Source organism: Plasmodium falciparum (assembly GCF_000002765.6).
Source record: "Plasmodium falciparum 3D7 genome assembly, chromosome: 4".
In the NCBI taxonomy this organism is placed as follows: Eukaryota; Apicomplexa; class Aconoidasida; order Haemosporida; family Plasmodiidae; genus Plasmodium; species Plasmodium falciparum.
This window is the reverse complement of record NC_004318.2, coordinates 932335-946168: the sequence shown is the minus strand read 5'-3', so window position 1 is coordinate 946168 and position 13834 is coordinate 932335. Positions and strand designations below refer to the sequence as shown.

At 25.0% G+C, this 13834-nt stretch overlaps 2 protein-coding genes and 1 non-coding gene across 3 annotated transcripts; 1 reads left to right on the top strand and 2 right to left on the bottom strand.

Moving 5' to 3' along the window:
* Positions 1-1083: 1083 nt before the first annotated feature.
* PF3D7_0420800 lies at positions 1084-1218 on the bottom strand. Its single transcript, XR_002966608.1, has one exon. It is a non-coding gene; the product is annotated as a Plasmodium RNA of unknown function RUF6 (non-coding RNA).
* Positions 1219-4293: 3075 nt separating this feature from the next.
* PF3D7_0420700 (erythrocyte membrane protein 1, PfEMP1) lies at positions 4294-11138 on the top strand (the record flags this gene model as incomplete). The annotated part of the gene is made up of 2 exons (XM_001351477.1): positions 4294-9447; positions 9834-11138. The coding sequence occupies 2 exons, from the start codon at positions 4294-4296 to the stop codon at positions 11136-11138; spliced, it is 6459 nt and encodes a 2152-aa protein (XP_001351513.1).
* A 786-nt stretch (positions 11139-11924) lies between these two features.
* PF3D7_0420600 (conserved Plasmodium protein, unknown function) lies at positions 11925-13706 on the bottom strand (the record flags this gene model as incomplete). The annotated part of the gene is made up of 1 exon (XM_024473422.1): positions 11925-13706. One exon carries the CDS (start codon positions 13704-13706, stop codon positions 11925-11927), a length of 1782 nt encoding a protein of 593 aa, XP_024328996.1.
* Between the last annotated feature and the right edge of the window lie 128 nt (positions 13707-13834).

The window sequence follows — 13834 nt, the reverse complement described above, 5'->3', positions numbered from 1 at the left end:
ATATATGTGGATGTTTGTTTGATTTATATTTTTTATTTGTTGATTTTATTTGTGGAATATATTTTTTTTTATTTGTTGATTACTTTTGTGGAGTTTATTTTTGGATTTTATTTTTTATTTGTAAATTATATTATATTTTTTATTTGCGTATTTTTTATGTATTTTTTTATGTATTTAATTTTTAGTGTTATAAATTATATTATATTATTAGTACATATATATAACATGATTATATTGTGTTATATTATATTTTTTAATACTGTGGTCTTATTATATACAGTCGTATATATATATCTATAGTGTTACATAAATATATGTAGTGTTATATATATTTATTTTAATGACTATAGTAGTTAATATTATTTAGATTAAAAATATAAGCTACTTGAAAAAATTGAATATAATAATATTTTATTATTTGTATTATTGTTATTATTTGTTATTAATACTACTATTAATATTATTAGAAGTACTAATAGTAGTATAACTATCAGTTTTATTTTTTGATAGTATTAATATTAAGATTTAATATTGTTCTTTTTTATTTTTTTCCCTTTTATGATATTTAAAACAAAACAAGAAGAATAATCGATAGATCGAATCTATTTATAAAAATACATATTGATTATATTTATATATAAATGAGTACCTATCGAAACAAATAGACAAACAAACATACATATGTAGATTATATATTAAAAATATATATATATATATATATAAATGAATACATACAATATAAAAATACTTATCAAAACAAACATATGTATTAAAAAATATATTTGTTATAAAATTACTTGTGATATTAAAATATATATATTAGAAAAATATTTATCATATTCAAAAAAATAAAAAAATACATATATATGACAATTTATTTATTTAATTAAATTAATTATTCACATTGTATATATCATATATGTTTTAATAAATACAATTAAAATTTCTTATTTTTTTTCATTTATTTTTTGAAAAATATATAAATTATAGAATATATAAAATAATATAAAGATAAATTTATATAAAATAAAAATATATTTAAGGTATTATAATATTTAATATATAAAAAATTTTATAAAAAAATTGCGCCACCCCCCTCCGAGTAAACTCAGTAGCTCGGTCTGCAACTTTTCTCAGGAAATTGTCGGCAAGCGGAGTCGAACCAACGTTCTCACAAGGAAAGCTACATACCTAACGACTGGGCTACTGGGGCAGCTTAATAATAGTACTCACATCAAAGTATTATTAAAATGGAATGTATGCACATAATATATATATATATATATATATATATATATATATTTACCACTGTATGTACATATATAAAATATATCATAATTGAAATATAAATATTTTGAATATAAAAGTACGAATTTTATATTTAAATTTAAAGAAAAGAAAAATATATGTTATATATATATATATATATATTCATGTTGATGTTTAAATTTATTTGGAGAATAAAATTATATATATATATGAAAAAAGGTATGTATATATATTAATTTGAAACATATATTATTATATTTTTTCACTTTTGTTTTTTTAATATATTCATATATATATATATATATATATATATATAATTATTTTTTTTTTTATGTTATTTTTAAAGTAATAATATATATTTTGAAGAATAAATATTACTATCAAGTAAACATTCATAATAAAAAAATAATGAACATATTATAGATACATACATTTATATAGTTTTTCTTGCAATATAAAATATATAAATTTATAAGCAATATATATGTTATAACAAAAGCACAGACATGAAATTTTTGCTATACTTAAACAAATTACTAATAAGCAAATATATTCAGATATATATAGTATGATTAAATAATATGTTCTGCGTATTGTTGGGAACCTAACAAATATTATGAATCAATTTTAATACATGATCAAATTATATATATATAAATATATATATATTTTTTTTAATTATTATTCTTAATATATATATCATGTAAAATATGGATTCAAATCTTCTCATACAATTTTTGTAAAACGTATAGACAAACTAGACCATATTCCTTTATTATATGATTTAGGAATATTTCATCCTTTTTTATAATACTGCTTTCAAGGTTTCATACAAAATTTTTTTCCTTTTTTTTGTACATTACGATAGAGAAATATATATATATATATATATATATAGCATAACATATGTTACCATCACATATATTACCATAAATCATATTTATATTGATACATTATACATGAAATTTATGTAGATTGGAAGATAATTATAGATATATAATTATTTGTATATTTATATATGTTATATTGGTTTGATATGTACTTGTATTTCTCTATTTATATATGTATTTTGAGTGTAACCAAGGGTATATAGTTAGAAAGATTGTTCAGTGTATGTTGGCATGTGAATGCATGCATATAAGTCTATCTGATTTTTGGTATATATATATATATGTTCATATAGATATGTTTTAGGGATGAGGTTTATGTATTTGTGTGGATATATATATACAAAATACATAATTAATAATATGCCTTTCATAAGAATAGTAAATATACAATATATATAAAAATAAAATAAAAACATAATAATATCTATAGTTATTATAACATCCTTTTTTTTCAATTTTATTTATTAATATTCTTTTTTTGTTATCTCTATATTACAAATATATATAGAAATATTATTATTTGGAGTATAAATAAATTTATTCTACATATATGTATGTATATTATCTGATTATTATATATATATTTATATATTGTATATGTATTGTATTTGAATTATGTATGCATCCTATATATATATTATATACATTCTCTCTAGAAATATGTTCAATATATATATGTATTCTAAATAAATAATATGTATTTTGCATTATTAAAGGTTATATTTTTTTTTATACATATATTAATGTATACTTTAATAAATAGTTTAACCATATTAGTAATATATAAGTATTGAAATCTATATATTTAGATAATAGTATTATATTTGTAAAATGTTTTTGATAATTTGATCAATATTAACGTAGAGAAAATGTACATTTCATTAACACAATATATATGAATATATATATAATTATACCATTATATATATATATATATATATATATACATGCATCATTGTTCACCTTAATTTTCTTTTTATGTTATTTGTTTTTTTCTACTTTTTTTTTATTTCTTTCTTTTTTTTTGATGTTGTACATATATATTATATAATACATTATATATTATAATATTTTATAAACTATATTATATAATAACAAAAATTAATATTTATAGTATACTACTTTCAATATGATAAAATACTAAAAATATATATATATATATATATATTGTATATATGTATTTATTTTCATAGATATATGGTAGATAATATAGATAGAAAGGTAATATTTCCTTTTTCTTATCTATCATATAGGGGAAAAAATATATAAATAATTCAATAACAAATAGATAAATGATTATAAATTAGTATAAAAATAATATATATATATGTTCTGCGATTATAGTTCTTAAATTTTTGTTATATATATATATTTTTTCTATTTTATATAATATATATAGGATTATATAAATAAAAATCTACATTAAATATAACATGTTATGTTTCATAGTTTTTGGTAAAATGTTTTAATTTATTATTCTATATTTAATTTTTTAAAAAAAAATATATATAATAATTACATGAATGTAAAATATTATTTAAAAATATATATATATAAGCGTATATATGTTAGTATATTGCTATTAATATAACTAAATTATATAGTAAAAAATAATTATATATTATAGTAAATGAATTAAATAATATATATATAAGTGAAGGATATAAGTATGAAATATTATAATATTATCATGATATAGATAATAATAATATCATATATATATATATATAATTTATTATCATGTATTATTAAAAATATAATAATATAGTTAATAGTAATGATGTATAATATTCATATTACCACATAATTCATACCACTATATAATATTACTGCATGTTAGTGATAACCATTATATAATATACACCCACTACATAGTAATAATAGCGGCGGTATCATATACACGAATATATTATAATAGTGGTAGCCACAATCACGGCATCATGGTAATATATATTTTCGTTGATATCTTCCTTATTGTTTGTTTTCCATACACTATTATGTATTTATGTTATAATGGTAGACTATGTTAACAATGCATGAATGCTTATCGTAGATTAATAATAGATGCATGAAAACAATGTGTATGTATATGTATGTGTGTATTTACAACATAATGTAGTCACGAACAAACAAAATGGTGCCGCCAGGAGGTCGTCAGGGTGGGAGTGGTGAGGATGGTATTGATGATAAAGATGCCAAACATTTATTGGATAGCATAGGGAAAATAGTGCATGAGCAAGTGAAAAATGATGCTAAAACATATAAAGGTGAATTGGAAGGAAAGTTGTCACTAGCAACTACTATTGGGGAATTAAATTACACCAAAGATCCATGCATATTTGATTATAGTAAACTTATTAATGGTAGTGGTAGTGGTGGTGTTACTGCTCGCGATGATCCGTGCGGAAATGGAAGTGGAAAAGGAGAAGATGTAAGCCGTTTTTCCGATAAAGAAGGAGCACAATGTGCTAATAGTAAAATACATGGTAATAGTAAAGGTAGTAATGGTGGAGCCTGTGCTCCACTCAGACGATTACATTTATGTAACAAAAATATGGAAAAAATAGCAACGTCGACGGCTAAGCATGATTTATTGGTAGATGTGTGTATGGCAGCAAATTACGAGGCACAGTCATTAATACGTGATCATCCACAACATAAAAGAACTAATCCTGATTCTAAAATATGTACTGAGTTGGCACGAAGTTTTGCAGATATAGGTGATATCGTTAGAGGAAGAGATCTATATAGAGGTAATAAGAAAGAAAACAAACAAAGAGAAAAATTAGAAGAAAATTTGAGAAAAATTTTCGAGAATATATATGAAGGATTGTCGAACAATGGTGTAAAAGCTCGCTACGAAGGTGATAAAGAAAATTTTTATCAATTACGAGAAGATTGGTGGGCTCTTAATAGAGACCAAGTATGGAAAGCATTAACATGTAGCGACGACCTAAAAGATGCTTCATATTTTCGACCAACGTGCAGTGATCGTAAAGGAAGTTGTTCTCAAGCTAAGGATAACTGCCGGTGTGACGGCTCAAATACCGACCAGGTCCCCACATATTTTGACTATGTGCCACAGTTTCTTCGCTGGTTCGAGGAATGGGCAGAAGACTTTTGTAGAAAAAAAAAAAAAAAACTAGAAAAGTTGGAACAACAATGTCGTGGTGTCTACGAGGGTAAGGAACGATATTGTAGCCGTAATGGATTTGATTGTGAAAAAACAGTTAACGCACGAGGTAAAGTACGTATGGGTAAGGGTTGCACTGACTGTTTTTTTGCATGTAATCCTTACATTGATTGGATAGAAAAACAAAAAGAACAATTTGACAAACAAAAACAAAAATATGATGAAGAAATAAAAAAATATACAAAGGTAGCATCAAGTAGTAGTGGTGGTAGGGCAAAACGAGCTGCACGTGGTGGTAGTAATGTTAATGGGTATGAAAAAATTTTTTATAAGAAACTGAAAGATAGTGGCTATGAATCCGTTGGTGAATTTTTGGATTTATTAAGTAAAGAAGAAGTATGCAAAAATTTTAAAGAAAAAGAAGAAGGAAAAATTGATTTCAAAACCGTTAAAAGTAGTAGTGCTAAAAATAGTGATGATAGTAATAAAACATTTTGTCGTACAAAATATTGCCAACCCTGTCCTCTATGTGGAATGAAAAAGAATAATAATGGTGAATGGGAACACAAAAAAAAGGGTAAATGCACGAGTGGAAACCTTTATAGGCCTATAGATGGCGCAATACATACTGATATTAATTTCCTGTATAGTGGTGATCGACATGATGATATTGAAAAAAAATTAAATAGGTTTTGCGATGAAACAAATGGTGATACAATAAATAGTGTTGCTGGTGTTAGTGGTACCGGTGTTGTTGCTGGTAGTAATAGTCGTAGTAAGGAACTGTATCAAGAATGGAAATGTTATAAAGGTAAAGATGTAGAGAAAGTTAAAGATGGTAAGGATGAAGATGACGAAGACTATGAAGACGATTATCACAAAGAGGTAGAAAATGCAGGCGGATTATGTATATTGGAAAATAACGACGGCAAAGAAAAAGTGAACAAACAAAAGACATACAATGATTTTTTTTACTATTGGGTTGCACATATGTTGAAAGATTCCATACATTGGAAAAAAAAACTTGAGAAATGTTTAAAAAATGGTACGAAAACAAGATGTAAAAACAATAAATGTAATAGAGAATGTGGTTGTTTTCAAAAATGGGTTGAACAAAAAAAAAAAAAAGAATGGGGGAAAATAATAGAGCATTTTTACAAGCAAGAAGGTATTCCACCAGGAACGCATGATATAACTCTTGAAGGTGTTTTGAAGAAAGAGGTACTTTTGACAAGTCTTCAAGAGGGTTATGGGAATGCAGAGGACATAGAACACATTAAGCAACTGTTGGAAGAGGAAGAAAATGAAGAAAATGAAGGAACACCTGGTGCCGACAATAAAAATAAGAATACAATTGATAAATTGCTCGACCACGAAGAAGGAATTGCCAAAGAATGCCAACAAAAACAGAATGAATGCCCCAAAAAACCACCAAAAAAAACACCCGGAGGTCCCGATCGCGCCCTAAAACCAGAGGAAGTCGACGCCTCCTCAGAAGACCACTACGACGAAGAAGGCGGCGAAGACGAAGAAGAAGAGGAGGACAAGGAGGAGGAAGGTGAAGATGGTGAAGACGTCCAGGACGACGTAGCCGAGGAGGACACGGCAAAGGAGGAGGGGTCGTCAACCACAGAGACACAACTACCAGACGCTTGCAATATAGTAAAAACACTATTTGAGAGCACCAAAAATTTTGAAGATGCCTGTCGCCAAAAATATGGCCCAAAGGCACCCACAAGTTGGAAATGTGTTCCTACCACTGGTGATAAGGACGGTGCCACTGGCAAAAGTGATGGTAGTATTTGTGTGCCACCCAGGAGACGACGATTATATGTGGGAAAACTACACGATTGGGCGAGTGGTAACACACAGGAGGATGGTAAGGCACAACCACAAGGTGACACACCGTCACAACCTGACCCCCTACTCAAAGCATTTGTTGAGTCAGCTGCGGTAGAAACCTTCTTCCTATGGGATAGGTACAAGAAATTAAACACGAAGAGACAAGGTGTTGGAGCGGGAGCACCACAACTACAGGAAGAGGATGACAACGACGAAGAAGAAGAAAACCCCCAACAGGAATTAGAAGATGGAACAATTCCTGATGATTTTTTGCGTCAAATGTTTTATACGTTTGGAGATTATAGAGATATATTTTTTGGGAACAATATAGGTAGTGGTAACGACGTGGAGAAAGTAAAACCTAATATAGATAAGGTTTTCGAAAATAGTGAAAAACCTACTAGTGGTGGTCATAATAGTGAACAACAACGTGAAACTTGGTGGGAAGAATATGGACCACATATATGGGATGGAATGATATGTGCCTTAAGTTATAATACCAAGGACAAAGAGATTATAAAATTAGCGCATCATAACCTTACGTCCAAGGAAATCTACAAGTACAACAACGTCACATTTATTGGTGGATTCAATAGTGATAAAAACTCCAAAACCGAAACAAGTGCTACGAAATTAGAAGAATTTTCACGTAGACCCACATTTTTTCGTTGGTTAGAAGAATGGGGAGAAGATTTTTGTAGAAAAAGAAACGATAAGTTAAAAAACGTTAAAAAAGAATGTCGTGGAAAATATCCTAATGGTGATAAACAATATTGTAGTGGTGATGGTCATGATTGTGAAAAAACATATCTTAAGCATAATGATATGTTTGCAGATTTAAATTGTCGTCGTTGTGGAGAACAATGTAGAAATTATAAACAATGGATAGAAAAAAAATTAGAAGAATTTCATAAACAAAAAAGTATATATGAAAAGGAAATTCCAAAATTAAAAGATAATTATAATAATCATCATTATAAAAATTTTTATGAACAAATAATAGAAAAAAACGGTTATTCGTCTTTTAAAAAGTTTTTGGAATCATTCAATCAAAGAAAAGTATGTCAAGGTAATAGTGATCAAACAAATAATACAGATTTTAATGAACCCCTAAAAACCTTTTCTCTTTCAACGTATTGTAAAACATGTCCTTTGAATGGACTTAATTGTGGATCGAAGGAGTGTAACGAAGTTAAGGGAAAAGGAGCTACGTGGGAAAGTGTTTTAAATGGAAAAAGCAAAGATTATCGAAGAACTACTGGTATTAATGTCGAAATGATTAATCGTAGAGGGAAGTATATTGAGAAACATACACAAGATTCATTATTTAAAGAATCAAGTCTTTTAAAAAGTGTCAGAGATCAAAAATGGGAATGTACCTTTATTAATGATAAGATGGATATATGTAAACTAAATAATTATAATGAAAGCATAGATATGAATAAATACACTACATTTAAAGTATTCCTAGAGAATTGGTTACAAGATTTCTTAGAAGGTTATTATATATCAAAAAGGAAAATTGAAATATGTACAGAAAACGGAGAAAATAAATGTATTAAAGGATGTAAAGGTAAATGTGAATGTGTAAAAGAATGGTTAAATAAAAAATCTACAGAATGGAAACAAATAAAAGAACGTTATAAAGTACATCATGATTCTAAAGGATATGATATAGCTCATAAGGTTAGAAGTTATTTTGAGAAAAATGAAAGTGATGTAAACAAATCCATAGATAATTATGAAGTTTTAAAAAAAAAAGATGAATATGAGGATTGTATTGATAGTGATACATGTGGACCCAAGAATAATTGGAAAAAAAAAGATATGGTATCTATTTTACTTTCTGAACTACAACATAACATGAATAAATGTAAAACCCTACACGACCCTAGTGGCAAACCAGAAGCACAGTGTGTTGAACCCACCAACCCCCTTGATGATGAAAACCCTGACCCAGAAGATGACACATCTACCACATCTTCGCGTCCGAAATTTTGTCCGGAGATACCACAACCGGAACCGGAACCAGAACCGTTTCCAGAAGAGGATACAGAACAAGAAGAAAAAGAGGAAAAACTTCCAGCTGCACCTGATAATAGCGAACAAGAAGAAACATCAAAAGAAGTGGTTCCTGAGAAAAAAATGCCAACTCCTCCACCCAAAAAACCAGAACAAGGACCAAAACAAAGAAAAAAACAAAAACGACAACTACCCACACATACCTCCATATTACCTGAAATGTTATCGATCTCTTCCTTCCCGTTGACGGTGGGCGTGGCGTTCGCGGCGTTGAGTTACTTTCTACTAAAGGTAATTTATAAATATATATATGCATATATATATATGGTTTATTTGTATGTCAAATGTATATGTTTTATGTATATTTAATATATGTACCTATATTGAAAAATAAAAAAAACAAAAAAAAAAAAAGAAATATAGAAACATATTTGTTAAAAAAAAAAAAAAAGAGAGAATTTAGAATATTAAAAATAAAAATTAAAATAATTAAAATTTTGCTAAAATAAAAAATGAGAAATTATATTGAAAAAGCAAAAAAAACAAAAAAATTACATACATACATATATACACTATATATATATATATATATTTATAATATCCCCACATATATACATATACATTCACAAACCTACATACCTACATATATACCTATATATATATATTCATTTTTCTAGAAAAAATCCAAATCTACTATTGATCTCTTGCGTGTTATTGATATACCCAAAGGAGAGTATGGAATACCTACATCGAAATCAAAAAATAGGTACATACCGTATGCCAGTGATCGATATAAAGGAAAAACATACATTTATATGGAGGGGGATGAATCGGATGACTACACATATATTGGAGATATATCGTCATCTGATATTACTTCTTCTGAAAGCGAGTATGAAGATATTGATATAAATAATATATATCCATATAAATCACCCAAATACAAAACTTTGATTGACGTGGTACTAGAACCATCAAAAAGAGATACATTTAATACACAAAGTGATATACCAAGTGACACATCTACCAATAAATTTACAGATAATGAATGGAATCAATTGAAACAGGATTTTATCTCAAATATTTTACAAAGTACACAAATGGATTTACCTAATGAAAATATCATTGATGATTTTATGGATAAGGGTATACAACCTAATAATCCTGTTTTAGACGTTAATATGGCAGAAAAACCTTTTATTACATCTATTCATGATAGAGATTTACATAATGGTGAAGAGGTTACTTATAATATTAATTTTGATGTTTCCAAAAATATTAATGAGATTACTAATACTACGGATGATTCAAAATATGTTTCAAACAATATATATAGTGGAATTGATTTAATTAATGATTCATTAAACAGCGATCAACATGTTGATATTTATGATGAATTGTTGAAACGAAAAGAAAACGAAATATTTGGAACAAATCATACAAAACATACAACAACAAATAGTATTGCAAAACAAACACATACTGATCCTATACTCAACCAACTAGATTTGTTCCATAAATGGTTAGATAGACATAGAAATATGTGCGAACAGTGGAATAAAAATAAAAAAGAAGAATTGTTAGATAAATTGAAAGAAGAATGGAATAAAAAAAATAACAATAATAGTGATCTCACACACACTAGTAGTAACATACCAAGTGGTGAAAATAGTATTAAGAATGTGTTGAATACTGATGTTTCTATACAAATAGATATGGATGATCCTAAACCTATAAACGAATTTACATATATGGATAATATAATTGATAATTTGGAAAAAAATAGTGAACCCTACTATGATATTGATGAAGATGATATAATCTATTTTGATATAGATGATGAAAAAACACCTATGTATCATAATAATATGGATAATAATAAATCTAATGTACCTACTAAAGTACAAATTGAAATGAATGTCATTAATAAGCAGGAGTTATTCCAAGAGGAATTCCCTATATCGGATATATGGAATATATAATATAAATATAGATGTACATATGTATGTAAATATTTTTTGTATGTTTGCATTTTTTTGTTAATTATATATTATTTGTGGATTATATATATTTTTTTTGTTGATTATATACATATGTATTATTTGTATATTTGTTCTTTTTTTTTTTTTTTTTTATTTATTTATTTTTTTGTGTATAATATGTAAATATTTTATGTGAATATAATATTTGTATATATTTGATAATATGTATTAGGCTTTCTTTTTTGTACAAAATGTATGACTATATATATATATATATAATAGTTGTTATGTTCAATATATATATTCCATGATGGAGTAATATTTAATATAGCTATAAATATACAACACTTATATGTTTACATAGATAACTGTACGCAATGATATTAGACAAATAAGAATATATAATAAAATAATAATTACAACACAAGAATTGTTATTATAAAAAATGAGAAAGTATAAAATGATTACTTGAACAAAAAAAAAAAAAAAAAAAAAATACATATATATATATAATATAAGGAACCCTTTGAATGAACCAATAAACAAATTTAATTGTTACATTTACAAAATAATAAAGTTTTTATTTTTGATATTTATTGTGTTAAAAAAATAATCATATATAAAAAAAAAAAAAAAAAAAACAAACATATATAACAATTCTCACACATAAAAAAAAAAAATATATATATATATATATATATTTATTTATTTATATATACATATTTTTATTTTTTTTATTTTTTTTATTTTTTTTATTTTTTTTATTTATGTAAAAAACTTGTCCGTTTATGTTTCGTTAAATACATCTTTTGCCAACATTGTATAGAATTGTATTAGACTATATACATGATTTATTTTATATATCAAATTATTATTTAAATTAATTAGTAAATCTAATCCGTACAAATTCATTTTCTCCATATTATTTTTATATATATAAAAAGAATTTTCATTTACATTTGTTTCTTCTTTGACCCCGTTATTTGACTTTCTACTTATATTATTTATTAGAGACAAATCATTAACTTTTGATAATGGTAAAATTAAAGATTTGTTATTTTTTTTACTTTCAAAAAGATTAGAAACATCATCTAAATTATTAATATTATGTATGTATGTTTGATTGGTATGATCATCATTTTGTTTTTCATTCATATTATTAATTTCGTTATCTATAGAATCGGTTTGGAAATTATTAAAAAATTTATTTTTATCTTTAAATTGTAGGTTTCCCATTTTGTTTTTAAAAACATGTTCTAAATTTTCTGACAAATTACAATTAAAATTGACGATAGAATCTAATTTGTTCTTAATGTCTAAGGAGGACATATTTTGATTAAAATTATTTGCCTCGCATGGGTTCTCCATATTATTCATATTAAAATTGTTCGCATTATTTATATGGTTCATATTGTTTGAATTATTTATATGGTTCATATTGTTTGAATTATTTATGTGGTTCATATTGTTTGAATTATTTATATGGTTCATATTGTTTGAATTATTTATCTGATTAATATTGTTCACATTATTTATCTGATTAATATTGTTCGAATTATTTATCTGATTAATATTGTTCACATTATTCATATCATTAATATTGTTCATATTGTTCATATTGTTCATATTGTTCATATTGTTCACATTATTCACATTATTCACATTATTCACATTATTCACATTATTCATATTATTCATATTATTCATATCATTAATATTGTCTTCCCCATTTAACAACAACTTCTGTTCTAATATATTTTTTTCCCTTAAACTTTTAGATTCAATAGATTGAATAAATAATGGCAAATATTTTAAGAATGTGAAAATTTTCTTTTTATATTCATTTTCGCTTTTTTTGGATTCTACTAATAAATAATAAATTTCATCCGTTGATAATTTTGCTGATGGTCTATTATCATCTTTAACATAATTTTTATTATAAATAACTTCGATATTTTTATTATCCACAACTTTAACATTTTTAATAAAACTTTTGAGATCTTTTTCTAAATCGTCTTTAGATATATTTATCCCTTCATCAACCTTTTCTGTCATATTAATATTATTATCATTACCATTAATATTGTTATTATTATTATTAATAATATTATTGTTTGTGCTTATTATTGTAGTTGTTGATGTACTATTGTTATCATTATTATTTATTATTTGTTTTTCTTTCTCATCATCTTTTTCTTTTTTCTTGTCATCTATTTTTTTCATATCCTGATCATTTTTTAAATCGTGCAATTTTTTATATTCTTCATATTCATTCAAACTCTTACTTAAAAGGTACAAGAATTTTTTTTGCCATAATACACACATATTTAAACATAATAATTTATTTTTATTTGTTGGATCATTTTTTTTAAAATGTTTTTTCAATATATAATCAATTTTGTCTTCAAATAAATCACTTATATTATCAAAATATTCTTTATACTTTTCATCAATAAAAACATAGTTTTCTTCCTTTTCGTATTTCTCTTTTTTTTCCAAACATGAATTTTCGTTTCCTTTCCCCATCACTTTTTTTTTTTCGCTTAATTCTTCATAACTATCACTCATTATAAGAAAGCTAAAAATTAAGAAAATCAATATTATATACTAAATATTAAATAAAAAAAATTAAAATAATAAAAAAAAAGAAAAAAAAAAAAAAAAAAAAAACATACACATATATACATACATATATA